The 27,922-nt window shown below is 34.7% G+C and overlaps 1 protein-coding gene across 1 annotated transcript; it reads left to right on the forward strand.

Annotated features, from left to right (window-relative positions):
- The first annotated feature begins 608 nt into the window (after positions 1–608).
- LOC130800533 (brefeldin A-inhibited guanine nucleotide-exchange protein 5) lies at positions 609–27,670 on the forward strand. The gene is made up of 33 exons (XM_057664127.1): positions 609–1,001; positions 1,142–1,229; positions 2,616–2,862; positions 3,080–3,201; positions 3,279–3,337; positions 5,378–5,435; positions 7,031–7,115; positions 7,207–7,440; positions 7,599–7,657; positions 7,766–7,835; positions 7,915–7,983; positions 9,562–9,684; positions 9,775–9,828; positions 9,910–9,998; positions 10,106–10,202; positions 10,284–10,382; positions 11,231–11,419; positions 12,859–12,969; positions 13,058–13,242; positions 14,256–14,882; positions 16,149–16,566; positions 16,763–17,002; positions 17,120–17,243; positions 17,324–17,472; positions 19,103–19,453; positions 20,053–20,219; positions 20,288–20,520; positions 20,602–20,759; positions 23,025–23,141; positions 24,093–24,229; positions 25,864–26,185; positions 26,682–26,777; positions 27,168–27,670. Exons 1-33 carry the CDS (start codon positions 893–895, stop codon positions 27,231–27,233), a joined length of 5,352 nt encoding a protein of 1,783 aa, XP_057520110.1. The 5' UTR covers positions 609–892; the 3' UTR covers positions 27,234–27,670.
- Positions 27,671–27,922: the final 252 nt, after the last annotated feature.

Below are 27,922 nucleotides of genomic sequence, written 5' to 3' on the forward strand. Positions count from 1 at the left end.
GGTGTATTGGGTTTCCTCTAAGGGTCTACCATGCCAATATTTCAATTTTTAAGTAGAGATCAAATCTTTAATAAATTATCTCCCTTATACATGAAGCTATAGAAAATGATATACAATTGTTATGTATACTGTATACTGTATACTGAATAGCATATTAACCCAATCTTATTGTACATACATGTATCGAACATATCATTCTTTGTTGTTAAATATTGTGAATAATTTATATTGTATTCAACATGTTTCTCTAAAAGTATCTACACAAATAAATATTAAAAAAATTTAATAAATATATTCTGAATAAGAATTAAACACGTTTAAAATGCAGATCGTCCATAATCAAAATACAAATCAATCTTATTTTAATTTTAAATTATTATTTTTAATCTAATAACGTTTAAACACATTGAAATTACTTGTTGAATTTGAAATTAAACTTACTTTATAACACATTTTTGCTCCTCAAAAATCAAATTGATATAACCTATTTGTCATTGTAGCTAGATCTTCCGTTATGGCTTAAAATTAATATTATCAAGTTTTTAGGAGGTAAGAAAGCACATCTAAAATAAGTTACTCCATTATTACCAAGAACAAAATACAATTTAAAACTGAATAATAATTTTATTTTATGTAATGTAGAGCACCACCCTATTCATTTCTCTTTCCACTTCTTTCAGTCTTTGAATCTTGATACTCACTCTTCCTTTCCAAATTAAATCTTCAAATTTCATTGATTAGATCTTCCATTTTTCGTTGCATTGGATCTTACTAGGGTTACCCTCTAATTATTTGATTTCATCCTATTTTCCTTGTTTCTCCACATTGGAAGAATATAAAGTTGTTTGAAGTAGATCAATCGACCCAATTCTAAATTACCCAGCATCCGAAAATGGCGGGTGCTGCGGGTGGGTTTGTTACTCGGGCATTTGAGTCTATGCTCAAAGAATGTTCCGGCAAAAAGCTTACCTCACTTCAGACCGCAATTCAATCTTATTTAGGTTTGTATTTTTGTCAATGTTATTTATTGAATGTTCAATTTTTTTGTTGGGTTTTTGTTGATTTTCATTATTATGATATTATTGTTGGGTTTTGTTATTTTTCCCTTGTCATGATTATTGGGTTTAACGTGTGTTGATAGATGGTATTAAAGAGGGGAATCAGCAAGCTCAGGTGAAAGAGAAACCTCCAGCAGCAGCACCTGCTGCAACGGCAACAACTCAGGAAAGGTTAGATCTATTGTGAGATTCTTCAGTTTTTGTTTGGTTTTAAAGACTCTATTGTTTTGGCGAGTTGAGAAGTTGTGATTGTTAGCAATTCAAAGTATTTAGATTGGTTTCGATGCTTGACATTTTGAGTGTGGGATCTTAGTGATATAGGGATGATGCTTGCGGTAGAGGTGTGATCATAGATAGGAGGAGTAATGTAGCTCACTTTTGGAATTAAGAGATCTATCACTAGCTTGTTTGCTCTAAGGCTTACCCTTGAATTCTGTTACTTTGAGTATTTGTCTCCTTTATTTCTTTAATCATATACCAGTGCATGTCACTCGAGTATTTGACAATGTTATGGATGATGGACTCCTTGCCTTATACTCCTTAACCCAATTGATGGTTACATTATTAAGTTTTAGTTAGAGGATATATAGATGAGACGAAAAGAGAGGATGAATTTGTAAATGGCATTAAAAGTGAGCATGTGGGAACATAGGCAAAGAAAGAAAGTGTAGCGAAGTTAAAGGGAATATAAATGGAAAAGGTATCAAATTGAAAGGGACGGAGGCCAACTACTAAATCCCCTTTTTTAAAATTTTGAATCTAATTGCACCTCATACATGGTTATGTTTTCGTATGAGCTCTCAGTAGAATTCATATATGTGTGAGAGTGACCATTTTGTATTTTGTAAGGTGTTTTTGAGGAAATGCTTTGTAATGTTTGAATGATCAGTATCGAACTAGATATTTTCATTTTTCTATCTGGTGAGGTGCAATTTGGCTATGCCTTTTCTTTAGTGATGTACCTTTTGCATGTAAGTGAGTACATAGCTTTTCACAAGAGAAGTAAATAATGACTTGGGAATTTAATTGATTGGTTGCTATTGTATATTTCATCTAATGATGAGATCTCACCATTTTTTTAAATTCAAAAAACTTGTTGGATATATGAAGTCATTCCATAAAGATTACAATGTCATGAAGTTTTGTTGGCCTGTTGCACCCTATGCCTTTTCTGCCATTCAGAGACATTGTGGACCATGGTTCCTTTGAGAATTGAATGTTTTTTCTAACTTTTGATGCAAGGAGAATTTAATTGATTGGTTGCAAATGGTTTCTGAATTTATCTTGGACCGTGAAACAACAAAAAGGAAAAACATAAGAGAATTTGGATTTTGGTAACATTTATCTTTCTTGTCAAAGAGAATTTTCTTGTTCATCTTTTATAATTTAGCTTTGCAGTGGTGGTCTAGTGGTATAGAAGCAGACACTTATGAATTTAGTCTGAGTTGAAGAAGAATGTTCCTGTCATTGTGTTGATTATTAACCTTTTTGACTTTCTTCAATACTAAGCAGACACTTTTTATTCTTGTTTTATAAACGCTTTTCACTTTTGTGCAGTGAACATGGTTTTGATGAGGGTCCAGACAAGGAGACGACAAATGCTGATGGATCACATGGACATACTTCTGAGGGAGATGGACAAGCTGGGATAACAGCACAGGTGGCTGTCTCTGTTGCGGCAGCTTTGTCAAATGCAGGACAGACTTTAGAAGGAGCTGAAGCAGAGCTTGTCCTAAATCCTCTTCGACTTGCATTTGAGACCAAAAATATAAAAATTGTAGAACTGGCGTTAGATTGTCTTCATGTATGTATTTGATTCTTCCAGTTTAACTACTTAAAAAGTTCTTATAGAGCTTTCCTGAGTATTGGCCCTTTACTAGAATATATGTTGTACTTGGAATTTCTGTGACATGAAGTTTGCTTATTTGTTTTTTTTCTTTTTTTTTTTTTTTCTGTTAGAAACCTTTAAAATTGGTTTTTAAAACTCCTTTCTTATATTTTACTTGATTTTTTTGGAGCAGAAACTTATTGCATATGATCATTTGGAAGGTGATCCTGGTATTGATGGTGGAAAAAATGCCTCTCTGTTTGCAGATGTTCTTAACATTGTTTGCAATTGTATTGATAATTCTTCGTTGGACAGGCATGTAAAATCATCTCGTTTGTGATCTTATCTTTCTCAGTTGTGAATGATTTTTAACTTGGTGTCTATCTATGCAGTACTGTTTTGCAAGTATTGAAAGTGCTCCTGACAGCAGTAGCCTCTGCAAAATTCAGAGGTATGAGTTATGCCTTTCCATGACTTATAATATCTGATTATAGTGAATTTGTCACTACAACAACACTGCCAAAGCTTAATCCTAAAGATTAAGTCCGCTACATGAACTAATTTTCAGTTCTAATGGTCGTCCACATGAATTCTTCTTCTCTATTCCTATGAATTTTTTATTTAAAAAGTATATTAGTGCCACCAAGGGAGCTGGAAATTCATAGTTCTTTGTTTTAGATTGTAAAGGACTATGGTAAAAATATTTGTTTAGTGACGTGCACTTCTATATGGGAAGTTTCAAATCAGGTTCACTATTGACCGGTCAAATGGGAACATTGTTATCTTATTCACTATAAAAGTCACTTTTTGAATAGAATTCCTCTTAGTTTTAGAAAGTGTTTCTAGGAGCACCAATTACCTTTTCAAGTCTCGATGAGACCGTGTCCAAAAAAGGTGCACAAGGCGCGAGCCGAGGTGGGAAATATAAACATTTTACAAACCAATAAATATGACTTATTTTGGAGTGGCGAGGTGAATCCAATGCTTGTGAGTTTTCCTCGTGCTTTTTATAACTAAGGGATTCGCCTAAGATGGGGTAAAAATAAACCAAAAGCAATCATATTTCGCTTTTTTTATTGCAATTTGTATGGAGATTGGCAAATTAGGTAAAGTTGATCGGATTGACCTCCTTGTTATTATTATAAGGGCATGGCTGCATATATTACAATCCACTGCCCCTGCCGAGGTGGGGTGCCACTTATTGGCTTTTGGTAAGCATTATTATTGTATGTTAGTAAAACTACAAGTGTATCGCCATGGCCCATTAAATTAGTAAGTCACCACTCGAGAAGCAAAAAATCTGCAAGTTTGAAAGTCTTTTCTATTCCATTAGTCAAGGATACATTATACAAACTTAAAATGCATCATTTGAAAAACCCAGAGATTACCTGAGTAGCAAACTTTGCCGCATATTTAGTTTTGGGAAGAATTTACTAGTATAATTGTTCACTTGTTCATTAAGCATTTCTATCTCACACTTTACTTTGATGATGGTTTCATTTCCCAAGGGTCTCTGGAATTCACTCTTTTTGACAAGGATGATTAGGAAAACGTTCCTACATGCTTCCTCCCTTTTCTATATTGAGAGCTTGTGGTCGAGAGTGTAATGTAATTTCCATTGCTAAATTGTTACTATACTGGGCTCTTAGGTAAACTAGAAGTACCTTGCCTTTATGGCCTTCTCCACTCTTTCATGATAAAATATATATATACCTAAGATGAAGAACATAATTTAGATTTCAATGCATCTACTTAATTAAGTTTGACATTAATCTTTGTTCCTTTTTTCTAAGGATTTGATCAACTTCTTTTCAAAAAATTTATGTTGATAGGTTGTAAAATTATGAACTAGCATGAGTAGCTAGAAAAATTGCGTTTTTTCATTATTTGTTTTCATTATTTCAGTTTGATTTAATTACTTATTGGTCTTTATTAGCTTTTATGAACATATTGGCCCTTATCAGGCTTAATTAAAAATTTGTTGAACCTATTTTAATTGTGATTAAGTGCAAAAATAAGGCCGCATTGCATCACTTCGCATCGGCCGCATTGTAAAGGTTTTCAAAACAAACGAACCGATATTTCCCGAATTGTAAGATCTAAAAAAAATATGTTTGGGCCTTATCAAGGGATATTGACCGATATTTGACATTACGATAACTTCATCACTCATGTTACCGCATCACCGTTCTGTTCTTGCAATCGCGACCATTAGTGCATTTTTACACTATGATTGTGAATTGAACTTTGTTAGCTCGTATGGGAGCTTATTTGAAAATTTTAGAACTTTTCAACAATTATAGCCATTATCTAACTCATGTAAACTTAATTTTTCTGATGTTATATATCCTTGAAAGAAGGGATCCCTTTTATAATGTTTATTAATGTCTTAATCAGTTTGCATCATTCACTTATTGCCAAATAAACTTTGCGAAATCCATTTTGGCTCTCAATTGATTGTCTAATTTTCTAATTTTTACTTCAAATGTAGTTCATGGGGAGCCTTTGCTGGGAGTTATAAGAGTATGCTACAATATAGCTTTGAACAGGTAATTGTATCACTTGCAGATTGTTTTATGATTGTTTGGATTAGTAAGATGGAAAAGAGATCATTCTCTTGTAGCAATGTTTTCTGCTTTTGTTTTACAAGAGGGCAACAAGGAGTAATAAACATGTGGCAATTCTTATTAGCTGAACCATATGAGTTGAAGGCTTAGATTCTGGATGACTAGGACCCTTTATAGTGGCACTCTAGCTATGGTTGCTATTCCTATAATCACTTTTTCTGGTGCTGCAGTCTTTTGGTCATTTTTTAAGGAAAGGAGTTTCAGTGATTAAGTTATATAATAATTACTTACTAAGGGTGCTAAAAGTCCACCAGATACCATGGAAAAAGAATAGTCTTACTTTGAGTAGGGACATGGTGGCGAACTGCCCCATGAGTGAGACAAAAACAGAAGCTATTAAGTATTTGATTTTTATAGAAGGCAAAAAAAGGTTTTGATCTTGAAATGTCCTTATTCTTCTATGGCCAAAGTAACTAAAATGGAAGAAACAGACTTGCCTCAAAGTTTATACCTCTGACGCCTTAACTCCTTACACTGAATCTGTAATTAACAGTAAGTGGAGCAACCTAATGATGATCTTCATGTAAAGGTCTCTGCTTGACTTTGAATTCGCAAATTAGCGATAGTATCATATTCTCATAAACTAGCTACTCCCTCAAATTCACTACTAATGTCCCATTTACTTTATGCACTCTATCCAATGCACTTATTCAATTCTTAATATCTCTAATTGTGCATAATTAAAAATTATGAAGTTGATATAAATAATCCTTGTATTGAGACTAAAACAAAATCGCACTTGACTATATTTTAACTTATAGATTAACAATAAAATACAAATTAAGAGTAAGAAATTAATAGTGTACAAAAAGCAAATGGGACATTAGTAGTGAATTGGAGGGAGTATTTAACAAAAGGTTTCACCTGGGGTAGAATTTTAGCTTGCGAATAAAAAACAGGTGTCTTAATTTGGATGGTGTAGTCTTATTGCTTTAAAATCCAACGAAAAAGTGTAGCTGATATACTCCCAGACCTTGTCTTTCAATTTAATTTTTTTCACCACTTTGTGGTTAAGAGTTTGTTTGGTATACATGGGATCTTAAGGCCTACAGGAAGTTCTAATTCATGGGAAGTTGGTTTCCTCATATATTACCCAAGTTTTTTTTGCAAAATGTGTTTGACTGACATATAGACATTAGAACTTTTTAGGACCTTGATTTCTGTATATATAATGGTTTACTTAATTGACTTGATATATAGTGGAACAATGTTTAATAATTTCTAGATAATTAATAATTTTGATTTTTTAAGAGATAAATTAGGAAGTTCTAATGTAGGTATTTGCAATCACTAAAGGGTCGCTGGGTGAGCCACTTCATTTTGCAGGGATTCACAAATCCCAAACACCACACTTGTGTATAGTTAACCGTTGTCTACCAAACACCACACTTGTTTTGCTATTGACATGGATTGTAAAGCCACATAAATATCTGCATACCAAACAACCTGTAAGTTTTATTTTGGTCTTATGTTCTTGTATTAACATACATCTGTCGTATGACATGCAATGATGCCAGCAAGAGCCCTGTAAATCAAGCAACATCAAAGGCGATGCTGACCCAAATGATCAGCATCGTATTCCGTAGAATGGAGTCTGATCCGGTATGGGAAATATCATGCATGTGTTGTTTGTGTGTTTGCAAAACAAATCTCTAAACACATTAAATCTATTGATGCTATAATATATTTTCAGAGTACCATTCATGTTTCAAAGGAGATTCAGAACTCTGATTCAAGTGGTTCTGATTCACATAGAGTGGATACATCAACTGATAGTTCGGCAGCAATTGGTGAAGCAAGCTCTGCACAGGATCAAAATGAGAAAGAGATGACGCTGGGAGATGCACTTTCTGAAAACCCCGTGAAAGATGCTTCACTTGTATCTGTAGAGGAGCTCCAAAATCTTGCTGGTGGTGCTGATATAAAGGTGGTGATTTTGCATCATCTATTTTTGTTTATTGTAACTTATCTAACATAAACATTAATTTCTGTATAATCTCTTCTGGAGAACTTATTGGATTTTTATCTCTGGATATTCTGTATTGGCACCCGCTGGATACTAATGGGATTCTCTTCGTTTTGCAGGGTTTGGAGGCGATGCTAGACAAGGCAGTGCATCTTGAAGATGGGGATAAGACTAAACAGTATGCAGTTCTTTGTTAATTTTATGTAGGAGTTGTGTTTGGTTAACTATCTCCTGATGGTAATCTAACGACATTGTTTTTTCTAAAATAAAATTTTTGATGAAAAAGTGGTATGGATCTTGAGAGCATGAGTATTGGGCATCGAGATGCCCTCTTGCTATTCCGTACTCTTTGCAAGGTTAGTTTATTTTTTTAAAACTTACATGTGGTTAATTGTTATGGATTCTTGGATAGTTTTCTAATACTAGTGTTTGCAGATGGGCATGAAGGAGGACAGTGATGAAATTGCAACAAAGACACGTGTTTTGTCTCTAGAGCTTCTGCAGGTATTTCTCAGCTTTCAATTGAACTTGTGTTTTGTAATGTCTCTGTTTGATACTGAGGGTCTGAATTTTGGAATCTCTTTTAGCTGGAACACTAATATTTTATGGACATTTATGTTACTGCTTGAGCCTGTGCTATTGGCTTTGGACATAGTTGACTTAATGTTAAAAGCAAAAAGTTGTCCTTTGCGTCATTGTATGAAAGCATTGGCTCCTCGGATCTTTGATTAGATTAACTTGGAATTATGAACTTGTACATTTAATGCTTGTAGCATTGAGATAAAAGACAGGCATTAATGTTGTGTTGTGTTCATTGTTGACATTTAGTAATTGATTATGCTTGTAGTGATCCTTTAGGGGTATTCTGCAGCCGAATTTTCAAAAGAATGCTATCTGCCATACATTTGATTTTGCCTATTACGTGTGGCTACCTTGTTGGAGCCTTGTGCTCTTGTTGAGTAAGTGTCTTGAAATTGTGCATGGGTTTTAAGAATAATGTGCCATGGAGCTTCTTGCTCCATGTTTCTTTTGAGAGTTGGATGCGGATAACTAAAAAGGTTTAAAGACATGCTTTTGGAGAATGAATTAGTTTCTCATCGTACACTGTTGTGATCACATACGAGTATAAAAAGATTTTTATGATGAAGAGAAAAGATTGTAGAGAAGTTATCCTTTAGACACAAATGTTATTATATTGGTATGAAATTATGTTGAATCTTCATTAAGGGACTCTCCTCATCTTACTGCTTGAGCCTTAACAAGACTAAGTGGTAACTGGTAACTATATTGGATTTTGCAAGAATCCATATTCCTGCCAATTGCAGCATAAATCATCAACAATCCAGTATTTACCTTTGTTCAACAATTACAAACAAGTCAATATTATTCGAAGTGGTAACTTTGCTAGATTTTCTTCCATGAAGCTTCTACTTTGTCTTGATTTTGTTTGAAACTGTAATTTTTGTAAAAATTTGAGCTTCCTACACTCTCTTTCTTCCTTAACTTTCTCTCGCCTATCTCCAAATCTCTTAACGGGACTTTTATTATGGTGACCAAGTAGCTAAGTATCTTTAGAGCGGCTTGGAAGTTTAGATGAAAACGGGACGTGAAAAAGGGATAGTAACTATAGAAAACTACATGCCTTTATGCTTTGCAAATGAAATTACTGTATATGAAATTGAAAAGACATTTATATGGATGCCAATCATTCCAATTTTTCAATTAGCTTTTTACGTTCTTTCAAATCATTTGATAGATTTCTTGTCCCATAGCTTTGATTTAAGGTCTTGAATAGCTGCTGAAATTATTTCTTTCCATCACATTGTACTATTTTTTCTCTTGAAGGGTGTTTTGCAATATTGTTAGATTTTTAATATCTAATGGCCTAGTGGGTGTAAAATACTCATGTTGTGTATGGGAATTGATGGAAGACTTTCATGTTTTTTGCTTCCGTTGGTTTGTGGTTTGGGACTTTGCCATAATTGCTCAATCTTGTATTCTTGAAAATTTTCTCTTTCTCTATTCGTTTGTGCATTTATTTTCATTCATATATCCGTTGGTAATCATCAGTTTTTGTTGCAGGGTTTATTGGAAGGTGTCAGCCATGCATTTACTAAAAACTTCCATTTCATTGACTCGGTAAAAGCATATCTTTCCTACACTTTGTTGCGGGCATGTGTTTCATCATCCCCTGTGATCTTTCAGGTTTACTACCTTCCTTTTCTCAACCTTTATTGATTTATTGAGCGCACTATATTGCTATTGAATTTCCCTGTTTTATGTTTGTTCTAACAGCATGCAGCTGGAATATTTTCTGTGTTATTGTTACGATTTAGAGAGAGCCTCAAGGTACTATTGTTGTTATGTCTGGTTTAATGTTTTTTTTCATTACACAATCTTATACCCGAACCTTTTTATATGGTCTTCTAGGGCGAGATTGGGATATTCTTTCCCTTGATAGTGTTAAGGTACTTGGATAATGTAGAGTCTCCTCCAAACCAGAAGTTAAGTGTACTGAGGTAAGGATTTGATCGCAAATTATCCTTGACATTTCATCTATCACCCAAGTTATTATGCTTTTTTGGTCAATGTCTCTCATTACGTTGCATCTCACAAAATTTTGTAGGATGCTTGAGAAGGTATGCAGGGATCCCCAGATGATTGTGGATATATTTGTTAATTATGACTGTGATCTTGATGCACCAAACCTTTTTGAACGCTTGGTAATTTCTTATTCTATGTCTTAGTAGATTAACTGTTTGAATTTTTTGTATTGTTTTGACATCTTTAGTTGTTATTTCAAGGTTACAACTTTGTCAAAAATAGCTCAAGGAACTCAAGCATCTGATCCAAATTCTGTTGCTTCCTCACAAAATGCATCGGTCAAGGGTTCATCACTACAGGTGAACTGTTTTGTACTTAATTCAGATGATAGGCCATCAAGCTTTTGCATTTCCTTGCATTCTGTCTAGTGACCCAGTTAACTTTCTCAGTCTTCTTGTCCTTTATATGTCCAATCAGTTTTGTGTATTCATTGTTCTACAACTCAGTTTTACTTGTTTTATAAAAAACTGGCATATATTTCATTTATGCCCTTATCATAATATTGGATACTAGAGTCCAAGTTGTTAGTTTGTTTTTTTCTCTGTCATTTCTTTTGTACTGTTGTGTATCATTTGGTGATTTCATTTATATCAGATTAGAGCCTTGATTGGGAAAGGCATAAAGTGCTGTTTATAGAAACACCAATAAGATATATAGCATATCTTGAGTGGATTGGTTGATTTTGAACTCTTTTTGAACTTGTATTATTCTGCTATTATCACATTAAGAGAATCGTTTTTACTAGAGGATATATTTTGTCTTTCTATCGTGGTTTTATATCGAAGTAGTTCAGAAATGCGACAATGAGATCAGTAAATTAGTGACTTCTTTTTGTACAAAGTGATGAGATCTTTATCCACTCCATAATTGAAAAAAATCATGAGTTATTATGTGTCATAAATAAAAAAACATTGTTCCTTTTGCTACTGAAGGTTGATGATTCTGAAAATTTAAGTATTTTCGTTGGTGCTGAGGCATGTTTGAATATGCCTTGTACATGCCACATGCTACTCAATGTATTTATGAATTATGATCCATGGATTTGCTTATATAGAAATTTCGATGATTAGGGCCGCAGACAAGTATTTTTATGTTTCCTTTCATCTACTTTTTCGAGTCTCATTTTCGATGCTTACTTTCATTTCAGTGCCTTGTAAATGTGATTAAATCTTTGGTTGACTGGGAGAAGTCACTTAAAGATTTGGAAAAGCAGAGCTCCCTTGAGGATGAGCTTTCTGGTAAAGATTCGGTCAAGATGGAAAATAAAGAGGATGCTTCCAATGATTTTGAGAAGGCAAAGGCTCACAAGTCTACAGTGGAAGCAGCCGTAGCTATGGTAAGATCCAAGACTGGTTACTAATCTCTTAGTTATTGTGCCTGGAACTGAGACTAAATTTGGACTCTTAGTTTTGTTTGCTTATCGATTAAATTTTCATGTGTTATGTATCTTATAGATGGCTGCATCATTTTACGAAGCAGTAATAATGAGGAGAATATGTAGAAAAGTAGGCTGGTACTTGTAGTGGTTTGTATTGGTTACTTAGTTCCATTACCTCAATGCCATTTAGTGGTTTCCACCTATGGTGGATTCTGTGGGGTCGGATGTGCACACACAACCTTACCCTTGTTTATGATATCAAAGAGGTTGTTTCTGTTTGATCCTTACTAGTAAACTGTGCAACAATACAGAACATGAGAAGGAAAATAGTAGTTTAGTGCAAAAGATCATTAATAAAGAATAAGAAAGGGAAACAAGGATAGAAAGCTAAGAAAGATAGAAAGTTGATTTCTAGCAAATGCAAGGATCCAAAAGAATTCTACTTCATTTCATTCATAAGCATGGTATTCATTAATCATTAGTACATTATATCTATATATAGCCACCAAGTCTAACAACTTGATGGTAAATCTGTTACAAGATTCTCTTCTAGAATGACCTCCTATCAAACTGCTTCCACATCATCAACTTATTGTAATTCAAAACCCAAAAACTATAAATCTTTGGCCTCGTTGAAGTAAGGGATACATCTCCACACACCCTCCCTAAAAATGCATCATATATTTGTTTTCTTCAATCATATAATTAGTTTAGAACTCCTACAATGCACAAAGTTTTTATATTACTCCTAATATATATAATTTGCGATTTAAGAATAAATTTGATGGTGGAATTGAAGTAGCCAGCATGTTCGACTTATATTCGAAAAATGGTAAGGTTAACTTTTAATGTTTTCGGTATAACAATATTATAATGAAATCAAATAAAAATATTTTCGTTTTTAATGACCCCTTTAAATTGAAATAATTAACTAGTAAAGGTCCATTTTAAATTTCAAGTTAAATAAACCAATCTATTTCTATGTTAGGTAAATTTTAATAAATGTAATTAACCCATATCATTTTTTTTTTACCTTATTTAGATCTTTCGATGCAATTTAAATTTCTTGCTGATTGATTTTTGAAAATAGTTAAATTATTTAGTTTTTAAAGATTATAAATTTTCGGTATGAAATTATATCAAATCATTACATTATCTTATATATCTCTATTTAAGGGAGAATCATATAGTTTTTTTTCCTTTTTAAAATTGGTAAATGAGTCAGAAAATGATTGTCTTGTAAGTTTTATTCGACACATAAGCCAACATCAACTAATATAATTGTTCCATTTGGAGGGGTGTTGTGGGGATGACATTTGAAATTTTCCAATATTTTTATTAAATTGTGTGATGCTGGAGATCTTGGATTTATATCTGCCTTCCTTTTGTTGCTAAAGTTTAATAGGCAGCCCAGCAAGGGTGTGGAGTATCTAATCTCTAATAAGTTGGTAGAAAATACACCTGGATCTGTTGCAGATTTTTTGAAGCACACATCCAATTTAAACAAGGTATGTGGTATAACTGTTATCTTTTACTTCTGAATTTCTATTCTATGATAAAAGGGGTTTTGATGTTTAGTTGCTCTCTGTTCTGCAGGCTATGATTGGTGATTACTTAGGCCAACATGAAGATTTTCCCTTGTCCGTCATGCATGCTTATGTTGATTCCATGAATTTTTCGGGAATGACTTTTGGCACTGCAATAAGAGAGTTTCTTAGTGGGTTTAGACTTCCTGGAGAAGCTCAGAAGATTGACCGTATTATGGAAAAATTTGCTGAACGGTGGGTAACTGCAAAACTGTAACATTTTATACAACATGAAATTGCCGTAAGCACCAAATGACTTTTACCTAGGCAAGGTTAGAGGGGTTCGATGTATGCAACCTTACCCTTCAATAACAAAGAGACTCTTTGACTGTGTCCAGTTGAACCATTGATTGCAAATATCATCTACTGATCTACAATTTCATATATATAAGTTGATTATTTAACATTCTATGATTTGAAGATATCCTCACATTTTGGTGACTGTTAACTCCGAAAACTTTGTTCTGATGGACATTAGGAAAAATTTACTTTGTCCTAGCAAGTGGCAGTTTGAAATATCCCCAAGCCTTAATGTATGAGTCACTTGTGATGGCCTCTTACAGTGTGTTCTATTTTGTTTATCTAAAATGTATCAGAACTTATCATAGTTGTGGACCTTGTGGTTTGAACTTTGGCAACCCTGCTGGATATTATATGAACTTATCTGAACTTGTTGGACCTTATGTGAGCTTACTTTTCTTGAAGTATGAAGGATATACATAACTTTATACTTGGTAGTGTCAACTCCTTGAATGCCCCTTTTTAAATTTAAGCTTTAAACCAATGCCAATTTAGGAGTCTACTTATCTTTTCATTTGATACTTCAATATTGCTGCACCTATTTTTGTTTACCCTAAAATGTTTGTTTTGTTGAGTGAAAACATTCTTAACTATTGAAAGGAGCCATGGGAGATGTTATATAGAAAGCATTGTATAATAGGAATTATCTTATTTTGTTCTTTATTAGAGGCTCTTTCCATTGTGGTTCAAATTCATTGGACTAATTTAAAATGATGAAGACACTGACTAATTTTTCTGCTGACACTGATTTTCAAGGTGTTTGTGACTAAGCATTGTCGTATCTGTATATTTTTACCCATTCTAATGTTTTCCTTTTTGGCTAACTGCCTTTATGGCTTATGCAACTTTTTGAATGAACTTTTATGTATTTCTTACTGTTAAATCTGTATTTAAAATGTCTCCTGCAGTTATTGTGCAGATAATTCAGGACTCTTTAAGAATGCAGATACAGCTTATGTTCTTGCCTATGCAGTCATCATGCTGAACACAGATGCTCATAATCCTGTGGTGTCAACTAGAATGTCAAAAGCTGATTTTGTACGTATGAATACTATGACTGATGCAGATGAGACTGCACCACAGGAGCTCTTAGAGGAGATCTATGATTCTATTGTAAAAGAAGAAATAAAGATGAAAGATGATCTGCCCAGCATTGGAAAGAGTAGCAGACAGAAACCAGAAGCTGAAGAAAGAGGGCGACTGGTCAGCATCCTTAATTTGGCTCTTCCTAAGCGGAGGTCTTCAACAGAGGCAAAATCTGAGACTGATGCTATAGTGAAGCAAACACAAGCTATTTTTAGAAACAAGGGTACAAAAAGGGGGGTTTTCTACACCTCACTAAAAGTTGAACATATAAGGCCCATGGTTGAAGCAGTGGGATGGCCTTTACTTGCTGCATTTTCAGTTATCATGGAGGAAGGAGATAATAAGATAAGGGTTGTGGCATGCATGGAGGGATTCAAATCCGGAATTCACATCACACATGTTCTAGGAATGGATACAATGCGTTATGCCTTCTTGACATCATTAGTAAGGTATGTTTGAGTTCCATGCCATTTGATTTCTCTGTCATTATGAAGTACCAGTCACTTGAATTTGACTGGACAAATATCCTCACTTGTGTATGATTTTTCTGGGACAAGGTTGTGTTCAGTTTATTTTAAAATATGATACCCGAGAATGTTGCAGGGTTCTCCTATGTTTTAGTTTCTTTGCAATGGTTTCCAGCTTATCCTTCTCCTTTAAACTTCTAGCTCATCAATAGCAGGCCTACGCCAAAGCCGTTATCCTAATAATATAGGGGTGACTACATAAAGCAAAACAAATCAATGGGGGAAAACGTTGCTAACAAAGATTATTATGTTCTATGTAATACCAACAATAATTTGTAATACTAACCTACAACTAACGTAATTAATCATGCTTACATTCTTTTTACTTATTCCTATCTATAGTCATATGCACATGTAAATTTCAATTATTCATGTCTTTCTTCACTAATATCATTTAGGTCATGTTTGGTCTACTCTTCCTTTTTAAGCCCCTCAAAACCCAAATTTCAACCTTTCATTTTTCATCAAAAGCATTTTTCAGTCTTTGTAGTTTGTACATTACAAAACCTATATAGACTATCTTATCCCATTTTGTCTTCAATATCTACTCCAAGAATTTTTCGTATGTCATCTTTTCGAATTCTATCTTTTAGGGCATGTCTGGTCCACTCATTCATAACATAGAACTCTCATATTTTTATGATGATCTCTTCAATATAGTAGTGCAGTTTTGATGACAGTCTCGTAGAAATTTTCTTTTCTTGAGTGGAAATGCCCAATTTGCGAATCCTATATCTAACCACTTGATCAATATCGCTTTTCTTGTGGAAAATTTAGCTAACGAATGGATGAGAGGATGTGAAAATGTTATGTTAAGAATCTGTGGCATTGTGACTTCGTGCTGTTTTTTCTGATTCTGGAGTTCTTCTCTGAAGATAATTTTACTATATTCTCTGAAAATTCAGTTTATTGATTTTCTGGGAAAATCTTGCCTCCTGTTCTTTATTGATTTAATTGGAAAATTTTACTTTTGGTTGTTTCTCCTTGATCTTAAAAGACTTTGTACATTCGGATAAAGGACTTATCAGACTGTTGTTGACAGGTTTCCTTTTGTTATCATTTGACATTTTTTTCTTCTATTCATACCTTTCTGAAATAAATTTGTTTTGGATCTGTTTAGTTGGTTTTCTTGAAGCTGTTAGTATAAAACATGGTATAAAGTTAGTTTGATTGATCCCTTTTCTACAGGTTCACTTTCTTGCATGCACCAAAGGAGATGCGCAGCAAAAATGTTGAAGCCTTGCGAACTTTACTTTCTCTATGCGAGTCTGACATTGATTCTCTTGAGGACACATGGAATGCTGTTCTAGAATGCGTTTCTCGGCTGGAGTTTATCACCTCAAATCCTGCGATTGCTGCTACTGTGATGCATGGATCAAATCAAATCTCCAGGGATGGACTTCTTCAATCTTTGAGAGAGTTGGCTGGGAAACCTACAGAACAAGTATTCTTAAACAGTGTCAGATTGCCAAGCAGTGCAATAGTTGAGTTTTTCACAGCTCTTTGTGGGGTTTCTGCCGAAGAACTAAAACAAACACCAGCTAGGGTGTTTAGTCTACAGAAACTTGTTGAAATAAGTTACTACAACATGGCCCGTATACGTATGGTATTTCCTCTACATAATGCATTTTCTTTTTTTTTTAAATTATGTGATCATTTGATGGGGATTGGAGAAGATACTTGTTTTATTTTGAATTATGGTTCTTAGTGAGAACTTTATTACCACTTTAAAGGATACTTTAAAATTCATGATTCATCAATATGTTCCTGAATGAGAGGGTTGGTGTCTGAATTCCTTTCAGGTGTGGGCGAGAATATGGCATGTCCTCGCCAACCACTTTATATCTGCTGGAAGTCATCACGATGAGAAGGTGGCTATGTATGCTATCGATTCCCTGAGGCAGCTTGGAATGAAGTATTTAGAACGGGAGGAGCTCACAAATTTTACATTCCAAAATGACATTTTGAAGCCTTTTGTTGTTCTTATGCGGAACAGTAGAAGTGAATCCACAAGAAGACTTATTGTAGATTGTATTGTTCAGGTTTCTGAGTTGATATTTCTCTTTTTTTTCCTCTCTGCTCTTACTGTTTTCCAGGGTTGGTAGTAACTTGAGTATCATTTTTATACCTATATTTGTACTGTGGCTATGAATTCTCAGATGATAAAATCTAAGGTGGGAAGCATAAAATCAGGCTGGCGAAGTGTCTTTATGATTTTCACTGCTGCTGCAGATGACGAATCAGAACCTATTGTTGAAAGTGCATTTGAAAATGTGGAGCAGGGTGAGCTTGGCAGTTGCATTTTTTATCTTTATTAAACTTGTCGGATGGAGATGAGTGTTGTCTGATACGTTTACTTTCAGTGATATTGGAACATTTTGATCAAGTTGTTGGGGACTGCTTTATGGACTGCGTCAACTGTCTTATTGGTTTTGCAAACAATAAAACTTCTCACCGTATAAGTTTGAAGGCTATTGCATTATTGCGTATTTGTGAAGACCGTCTTGCAGAGGTTTGGTTTCCTGTCATCAATGAAGTAACATACATGTATTTTGTAATTTTTTTGCTGTGTATGATCATCTAAATTTTAGCTTATTTGCTTGTTCGTAATGACTTAGGCTATCTCTATTGACAATTAAAATCATCATTCACTTGTATTTTTAACCTAAAAGAGATTGGAATGACGTTTCATTCTTTGTTTATAATTGTGCAAAGTCAAGTGACATTGCCTATGAGTTGTTGAGCTAGCTCTGTGATGTTTAGTGCTCTGAAAGGGGGAGGTGTAGTGACGTTGCTAACGAGTTACTGTCCCATAAGTGATTAGATTGATTATTGGCTCTTGCAGTTGTCCCCATCTGATGGGATTTAGGCTTTGGCCTGTTGTATGCTTGTATCATCACATGCTATTTTTTCCTTTATTATTTAGTTATTAATATTAAGCTCTGTAACAATTGGTTTTAGATATCTAAGTTTAATAGCGGTCTCCATGGGTGTAACAAGAATTATAGGAGATTTTGTATTTTCTGAGGGACAGCTCTAGCTGATTGAAAGTGGATGGAGGGAAAAAAGTATACCTGTACGTTGGCAAGTAAAAATTTAGAAAAGTTGAAAGTAAACCCTTAAAAATTTATGTCCTACTTATTTGAGGATTTGAGGGGTTTTCTTTTTAGTTATTTTAATGAAAGAAGACTTTATGATATTTGTATTGCTCATTTGATTAGTGGAATTTATTTTCTTAGTTATAGATAAATATTAAAGATAGCGCCTACTATAACCTTTGTTAGCGACGATCTTTCACGTTGATTAATTCTAGTTTAAAGTTTATGTAGCCGATCCATATTGGGATCAAGTTTTGGCATTTTTGTGTTTTATTGTTTGTTTTTTTATTTGCATTTTCCTCTTCCCGTTACTGTGCTGTGAATTCCTTGTGACCTTCAAAATTTTCAAGATATTCCTTTTTGAGATGTTTATTCAAATTTCGATTACAAGCAAACTCTCCATCCCATTCATCCTTTTCTCTCATCCTCACGCATTCCTACATTTGCTTCTCTACTATTTTTTATCTCTTTGAAAAATAAAATGTGGATTTGCTTGATGGAAGTAGGCAATATCATATGGGTCAGCCTGTCAAATTGCACTCTTCTTTGGTTTTGTTGGCAATTTTAACATTTTTGGTTCATTACTTGTTCTATTTGTAAGTTTTGTTGCATGCATTTAGTTTTACATGTATGATTTAAAATGGATTTTTTGTTAAGTAATACCAGTATTGTAAACCTTTTTTTTCATTGTGATTATTTTCCCTTTGTGGAATAAATCATTATTAATGTCAAGTTCCACTATATTCATGGATATATGTTGCTATAAAATTCTTAAATTTTATTTTATGTTTTCACTCTGTAAATGTTCATGTGGAAATCAAAAGTGTCCTTTTGTGAATTTGGTTTTACTTTCACATTCATGTAATTTGAACTAGTTGATGATGTGAATATGTAATACATGTTGTTCCAAAAGGTTTTCAGAAGGAAGAGATTGGTGTAATAACCTTGTATACCGATATTGCATTCATAAAGCGGTGGAATGTATGTGATCATTGTGTTTCCTCTTACTCTTAGCTAAATGGACTGCTCTATGTCAAATGGCAGGGACTTGTACCTGGTGGGGCTTTAAAGCCTATTGATGCTAGCCCAGATGCTAGTTCTGATGTGACCGAGCATTACTGGTTTCCAATGCTGGCTGGTTTATCAGACCTTACTTCAGATCCAAGAGCCGAGGTCAGAAATTGTGCGCTGGAAGTTCTGTTTGATCTATTGAATGAGAGAGGCAACAAGTTCTCTCCATCGTTCTGGGAGAGTATTTTCCGCCGAGTCCTTTTCCCTATCTTTGATCATGTAAGACATGCTGGAAAGGAGGCCTCATCTGATGATGAATGGCTCCATGAAACCTGTATTCACTCGCTTCAGTTGCTGTGTAACCTTTTCAACACTTTCTACAAGGTATGAACTCGCTCCATGAAACATTGTCTCATTTAAAAAGATATCTAGGCTATGATATTTTGTCACGCCATGAGCTCTTTTGGAATTCATGTCATAAAAAATTTCGTATGAATGTTTTTTCAAGAATGACCACAACTCAAGGTCTAGCTCGAAATATCAATCAAGTTAAGCTTCTGCATATACACATACATGTACAATTCTATGTTATAGCTGGGAGACCCAAGTTATTCAGCATAGAAGTATATGCAATAACAAACTATTGCAAAGGAAACACTTGAAAAATGCTGCATCAAACATTTTTGTGAAAGACGCATTATTTCAAGCTCTATGGACGAATGTGATATTTAATTTAGTGAAGATGATGTTGAGTCTTAAAGTGTTATTGTGCGTCTTTTTGTCTTAAATACTGGGTAGCCTCCAGTATGCTGCTTCTTGTCTATGCATTGCATTTCATTTCTGTTTATATGTATGATTTAATTTTGGGACTCCATTTTCTATTTTATCTACAGTTTATGCTTACTGCAGGCTGATGGGATTGATTTATGTTTTTTGAATGCCAAGCTTCTTTATAACTAATAGCAATATTTCTGGTTTTTTAGGAAGTATGTTTTATGCTGCCGCCATTGCTTAGCTTACTCTTGGATTGTGCCAAGAAGACAGACCAATCAGTGGTGTCTATAGCTCTTGGTGCGCTTGTTCATCTTATAGAAGTTGGCGGATATCAATTCAGTGACAAGGATTGGGATACCTTGTTGAAAAGCATAAGGTTTGTGCATGCTTTTTCCCTCTTCCTTCCTCAAATTACTTTATGACTTTGCTTTATTCTGCCTACAGAGATGCTTCATACACTACACAGCCACTTGAACTGTTGAATGATTTGGGTTTTAACAATTCAAATGCACCTAAGCACCCGAGAGAAATGATGCCTGATGTTGATGGGGTACATGTTAATTCCACTGGGAACGAGTCTGTAAGTGACAGGAAATTTGATGCTAATGAAGTTGATGGGTCATCTCATATGGTTGATAATGGTGCTGGTTCACTTCAAAATTCAGAAGTATCTGAAGGTGATTAGAAATTTCTTGTTGCTCGTGACAGGGTTGAGTCTTGGTGAATTAAGAAGGCAAAGCTAATATATTGTGCTGCAGGATTACCATCACCCTCACAGAAGTCCACTGACTCTGGGGACCTGCTGAGAAATCAGAGCTTAGGTCAAAGAATAATGGGCAATGTAAGTTTTTTTAGAAGCTTCACCTCCAAGGCAAAATACCAAGAACTTGAGATTGCTGTGCAACCTCAAACACAGGTATATTGTTGTTCCCAAATTTTTTTGATATTTGAATTTCAATTGGGGCTTGGGAGTGCCTAGGTTATGAAAATTATGAGGGCTTACTTCATTGTGGAGAGAAGGGGGTAAAAAGCCATCTCCGCTAGTTCCATCCACATTTGCAGTAATTACTTGTGTTGGTGTCACCTAGCACTAGGCAGTCATACTCATCACAATGTGAAAAAGTGTGAATCACAAATTGAAAAAAAAATATATTTTATTGATTTCATTGTTGTTCTAGAGTTTTAAGTGGTTGAAAATGATGTTATGCCTTTGGATGCTGTTACTTTGATTCCCTGGATCCACTAGAATGATGTGTATCATATATCAATTTGCATAGGAAAATTATATCATATTTGTGTGAAGCATGCGTCCCCAGCCAAATTTGAATTTTTTTTTCTAATCTGAGAAGGAAATCACTCATGTGTGGATCTGAAGCAGTGCTTACTGTTGTATAAACTATGCCTGGTAACTTGTAAAAGGTCAAAAACCCTTGCAGGTTAGATGCTCTAGGGGGCAAGGTTAGGCTCTTCTGATTTGATGGTTATATTTTCTTGGGTCATTGGTAGTTGGAATTATAGTGCAAAATCTTGGATGCTTATGCAGCTTGCTAACTGTCGCAAAATCACTTTCGTGGTCAATGTATATGGTTTTGAATTTAACATGGCCTATTTTGCGGCTGCGGTAATCTCAAAAGCTTTTCCTATGTGGTGGTGAATTGTGTTACACCGATGCAACTGTTATATTGCGATATGATTGGTATGGAGCAGAGTCTAAAAAGTGATTTGTTTCTGTGTCTGCTTCACTGTTACATGGAAAGTGGAACGGTTCCACGTTCCGCGACCCCGAAACTTCCGTCCCCCAAAACACTCAAGTTGTTGTCCCGATTTAGCATGTCTTTCTAAAGGTATTTGGTCTATTAAAGAAGAAATAAGAGAGGATATCAAGAGATAAAACCTAGAAAATTTAATTAAAAACCCCGCTTTAAAACAATTTCCAAAGCAAAAAGTCAATTTCATCTTCTTTTGTTATTAAATATACTTTTTATACGTAACATATTTCGTACCCAATCATTCCTGAGTCAATCTAGGTTGCGTTCCTCATTCCCTTTCCCGTCTCACGTACCAAACCGAATGTCTTTCCGGGTTACAATGGTCTGCTTACTTTATTCCTTAGATAGAAGGTTCTGGTAAAGTAACTGGATGCCAAAAGTTGTAAAGTGAGAGCCCTTAGAATTTGTTAGGAGGGAACTCTGAGCGATTGAGCTGTTTTTTTCGTTCTTATGGAGTATCCTGTCAAACATTGCAGTGTAGAAAAGTTCTAACCCCTAAAATATTCTAAAATTCATATAGTTTGATATTTTTACAGATCAAATAAAATGCACCTGATCTGTTTCCTTGAGTGTAGTACTCTAAATTATAGTCGTAACCACTTCTCAAGTGTGAGCATCTCATTTGCTTTTGTCAAAAAAGCCTGGCTTATCTAGTAGATATGTATTTTTAGCTGCAGATATCTAGTATAAATAGGTGGGACAATTGCAAAAGGAAAACCAACCAAGAAAAGGAGAAAGGGAAAAAGAGAAGAATTTGGACATAAGATTTGCAATGCATCTTGTATTGATCTGGTAATTGATTGACTTAGTGGAATGAGTTCGTCAAAAGAAATTCCATTGTACAATGGTATTGCTGTCATGAGAAGTTCCCTCATTATGCACAATTGTTTTTCTTCTATGTATCAACGTATCCACAACCACGTATATATGAACATGCACTCTTGTTCTATGTGGATTACTGGAGTATTTATATTCTATTGCCTTTATTTCCTAATTTTTATTTTCTGCATTCTTTATTTATTAAATGAAACTGCTAACAGCATGGCCATAATGTTCATAAAAGACCTGTAAGGCTGTAAATGTAGTTGTAATAGGGGTGGGGTGGGGGCGAGCGTGGAAGAATCTGATGTAGGCAGTTTTATCCATGTTATAATAGAGAGTTTTTCACAATGAATGGGAAGTTGTTGGCAAGTTTTAGGCATTTTAGTTTATTGGTTGTAAACCAATTGACAAAAAACATTGAATAAGGGCTCCTTGTGACAATTACTTTTTGTTATTTTGATTGAGTTTTATTCTATAGTTCAAATTTCAAAATGATTTCTGTATTGCTTATAGCTCTGTTATCATTGCTTTGTATGTTGTGGTGGCTACTAACTCATATTTTCTGTCTTTCCGAACCTCTTTGAACTTAGTTGCCAGAACCTTTGGAGTTTGATTCCAAGGATGAAGTTGAAAGCCAGTTGCTGACAACCATTAGGGGTAAATGCATCACTCAGTTGTTGCTTCTGGGTGCAATAGATAGTATCCAGGTATCCAGTTCCTCTAGTTAACTTTTTGTGGACAACCATTAGTGGTTGTCAATTGTTGTGTGTTTATACACGTGACATACTGAAAATATTATGTTGGCTGTGGGACACAAAAATGCTATTTTTTGTAATTTGTTTACTCAAGGTACTGCTTCAGCCTGGCCTGGAGATGTGTATTACCAATTCCTTATCTCTTGCCATAAACCTTGAACTTTTTAATAGACTTATGAGGCCAATTTCGAAGCTTTTTATATAAATTTCAATGTTTGAGTCATCCTACTTTAAAGTTGGAATGAGAATTTTGAGCCTTGAAATTTAAGTCTTGGAATTGGCCTTATGAGTCTTGAAATTGTCAACTTTCATGACTTAAATTGGTCTTTTAAGTCTTGGAATTGACCTTTTAAGTCATGAAATTAGTAAAAAAAATAATTGGGCCGACCCAATAAGACGCATCTCATAAGTGAGACGGTCTCACCCAAGATTTTGTGATTCATTTTACTTGTTCATTGTTTTTGCAATGATAAAAAATTTCTTTATGAAACCTCTATGAATCATGTAATCATTTCTCGATTATGAAGTTTCAGATGGTGGCTGAATTTGAACAATACAGATACCTTCCATACATATGTTTATGCACTTGCATCAAACATGTCGGAAGATAATTTTTCCCCTGTTTTAAATCTCAAATGTATTTTGAAATGGCCCCAAGTGCGACACGGGCAATGCAAATAGTTTACGACTCTTGCATCCCACTGTCAAAGTTGGCACATGGTGATGTAGCTGAGATTTATCAACCTGGTTCTTAGTAGGCTTCTTTGAGACAGCTGTAATCTGAAAGTGTTAATTGTGATTTTGCTGAGATGGACTAATATGTCAAACAAGCATCAACCATGTATCTCTTGTAGAGTCAGATAATTTGTGACTTCAGCTTTTGATTTGATCTTTTTCATGTAGAGAAAATATTGGTCTAAACTGGGAGCGCCACAGAAGGTTACTATAATGGAAATTTTGCTGTCTATATTGGACTTTGCTGCTTCATATAACTCGTACACTAATCTTCGAGTGCGCATGCGCCGCATACCTGGTGAAAGGTAACCACAGCTTCATTCAAGTTCCCTCATGGTTTATATTGCTGATGCTTTCTGTTGAGCTGCATATAAATTACCTGTGTGCTGTTGGACTTCATTTTGTACCACTCTTAGTATGTTAATATGCAGTTATTTTATTTTTGTATAAGAGTGGAGACTGATGTGTACATTTCTTGATACACAACCATGTTTTCCGATGTTCAGTAAGTGATTAAGCTTCTAGTTCATAATACTTAATGCAGACATGTACAGTTATGCGCTAGAAACAGATTTTTCTCACTCTTGATATTATTTCCTGCAAGTCCAGGATAAAATATAAAATTTTTGTGACAATATGGTCCCCAAAATATACTGGGTTTTTTACTTTAACGTGCAGTTCTAAATTGATAAATCCAGTTGGGAACATATGGTAACCTAACTCTACACCTTCATTTTACAAAGGATCACTGTAGTATGCTTCAGCAGGGGCGAATCTGGGTTCAAACATCCTGGTGGCACCAACATCATTAATCCATTATGCATTAGCCATCCCAAGATTAATAAGTAATAACAACTAGTAAATTAGTAAATGGATGTAACTTGTAATGTTGTAAATATGAATCGAATTGAAATTTCAAATTAAGAAACCCTAATATTTTGGGATTGTAAACATTGTGTCTTGTTTCAAAACGATCTGTGATTTGTAAGTGAATTTCAGGGCAAAGATCCGACCAATTGATGTTGTGTTGCGTTTTTGAAATAGAACCCTAACAATGGCGGTAAACCCTACATGAAATTGAGGGCTTTGGGATGCCACATGATTGGATTTCATAGTTTCTTTAAGTGCCTGGAATTGGGAGTGTGTTGTGGTGGCGAGATAAGCAGGCGAGGGCGTGAGGCTGAGCATGAGGGTGAGTGACTGAGTGTCGTGGATGAGGGTTGAAGTTTTAGGGTTTTGTTTAGAGTTTCTCTATAAGAGAGAATGAGATGGAACAATTTTTAATTTTTTTTAATTTTTGCCTAGGGGCTTGTGTCACCATATGCCACAATGTATGTCCGCCCCTCTTCTTCAGTTCCAAGAACCTGAATACATTTGCCTTTTAAAGAAATGGACATGATTAGTATATCTTCTCCAAATTACTCCCAAAAGTATCCATATGCATCAGCTGTTCAATGTGTAAACATGTTTTATACTAAGCTTGATGGAAGGAAATGGAGAAACGTAAGGGGTGGGAAATGATGGGATGACCTTTCTCTCGTTAGCAAAATGTAAGGGAAGAGGACTGGAAGGATGGATTTTTTTACATTGTCCAAAATATATCCTTCCAATATTGAAAAAATTTGACAGGAAAATACATCAACCTTTCCTCCCCTTCCCTTCCCTCCCTTCTCTTACTCCTAAAATGTTATCCAAATACACTTATGCTTTCTTTATGTCTACAAACTGTTCACTGAAATGTGGAGAAAACTAAAAGATGGATGTTTTTTTGTGTGTTGTGCATTTTGGATTATTGGTTTTCCTTTGCCTCTACGATCTAGGAAACAGATCTTTGATATTGTCGTCTCTATGACTTAGGAAACAGACCTTTGTACATTCTCTTTTTTATGTGTAACTTAAATGATTGGTTCATTCAATAACCGAGCTTGACACTCTGCAGGCCTCCATTGAATCTTCTACGCCAGGAATTGGCAGGAACTAGTATATACCTGGACATATTACAGAAATCTACTTCAGAACTCAATTCTAGCAATGAGAACAATCTTCAAACGAGTGATTCAAACGCATCCCCGATGCAGAAAGACATAAGCCCAAAGGCCTACTCTGCAGATGAGAAGCTTGGTCGTATTGCAGAAGAGAAATTGGTATCATTTTGTGGAAATGTCCTGAAAGAGGCGTCTGATTTTCAAACTTCTGCCGGAGAGACTACTGATATGGAAATTCATCGGGTATTGGAGTTGCGTTCCCCAGTAATTGTGAGGGTAGGTTCCTCACTTCTAATTCTAGAATGTCTCTTTTAATTAGGATCCAGTCTGTCTTGAACTATTTTGTTGACATTTATAGAAATAGATTAAAGTGGTTGTCACTTATTTAAAAGACATAAAACTCTCACTCACTATAATGATTTATGAAATTCAAAGATTGTTCTCTAATGAAAGTTTTTTTACGAGTGCTCTTAATTCTTGAGATTGTATCTTTGTATATGTGAAGAATCGAGAGTTTTTGGCTGTTTCCATTACAATTAGATCAATGCATTTCGCCTCCAGTTCTCTGGTCCTGGTGGCTCAGCCAATCTTGGGAATTTGGGTAATAGCCAACCTGAGAATGAAATTATGCACTTCACTTGTTTGTGATTAAGTACGGAGTCCTCAAGAAACGAACGTTTTAGTAAATGTTGCCACTTATTAAGCGCTTTTAATGTGATGTCATGTAAAATTTTTATGCCCAAACTGAATGATCTCTACCTTTGTCTTGCAGGTTATAAAAGGCATGTCTTCTATGAATTCTCATATATTCTGCAAACATCTCAGAGAGTTCTATCCATTGCTTACCAAGCTTGTGTGCTGTGATCAGGTGATCATTTTGCTTAGTGCTAGATTCTTTGTAGAAGCATTCATAAAATTTTGATAAGTTTAGCAGGAAATATGGAGTTCTTTGTCATTGACATTACTGAAAGCATTAACAGAATCCAAAATATACAGACTGTTGCATTTCCTAGATAGATTTCATCAGTGTTTCTTGATCTATAAAAATAAGCACTAAACAAATCTATAGTTTCATTTATTCCGAAAAAGTTGCTTTTGTACATTCCACATTTATCATACCAGATCATAGAGATTAATCGTTTGCCAAAGATATAAAAAGCCATGTAAAAATTAGTATCTTATATCGCCATCACAGTCTTATACAAGATCGATTGTTTTTGTTTTACGGTGCAAATTCTGACATTCAGCTTTGTTTCAGATGGATGTCCGCGGTGCGCTTGGTGAACTTTACAAGAGGCAGCTTAGCTCACTGTTACCACAATGATTATGCTTGCTGTGCTCCATTGTGTTGCTCAAATCGGCTGCAAGGTTCACAAGAACAACTCTTGTGTATCAGTATTATCTCTATACACGCCCGTCCGTATCAAACAACAATTCATTTTTGGATTATGATATTTTTGGCTGGTGTTTTATGCTCATTTCTTGGCATTTTGAGAATCGTTCGAGCTTCATAGACTAGGAAGAGTAAAAAGTTTTCTGTTATGTATAGACTATAGTTTAGTGTATAATGCGGGACTACTAATGTCGATTATAGAAGGTAATATTATTGCTGGAGAACAAAGTTAAAGAGCAGTTGATAAGGGCTTATGTCTGTTGTATTGAGCCATTCAGTATTATTATCTTTCTTATAAGATCACTTTGGGTCTCATCTGTTTTATGTTTAATGTGTTTAGCAACATCCCGAATCCTTAATTCCTTATATTGACAGTTTCAATGTTTGGGTTTTGTTCATGTTATTTTATTTGAGATTAGAACTGGTCCAAAATGGAAAATATGAAGTAAGTTTTTCTGTAGTCATTAAGAATATTGTAAAGGAAAAATTACCGTGAATAATATAATATTTTGTTAGTTTTTCTGCAATAATATCAACCATTGATTAACCATGAATAATACCAACTTAGGGGGTATTTTTCTAAAATAATATAACTTTAGTTTATTAATTAATTTACCAAT

Source organism: Amaranthus tricolor, chromosome 1, assembly GCF_026212465.1.
Source record: "Amaranthus tricolor cultivar Red isolate AtriRed21 chromosome 1, ASM2621246v1, whole genome shotgun sequence".
Classification (NCBI taxonomy): domain Eukaryota; kingdom Viridiplantae; phylum Streptophyta; class Magnoliopsida; order Caryophyllales; family Amaranthaceae; genus Amaranthus; species Amaranthus tricolor.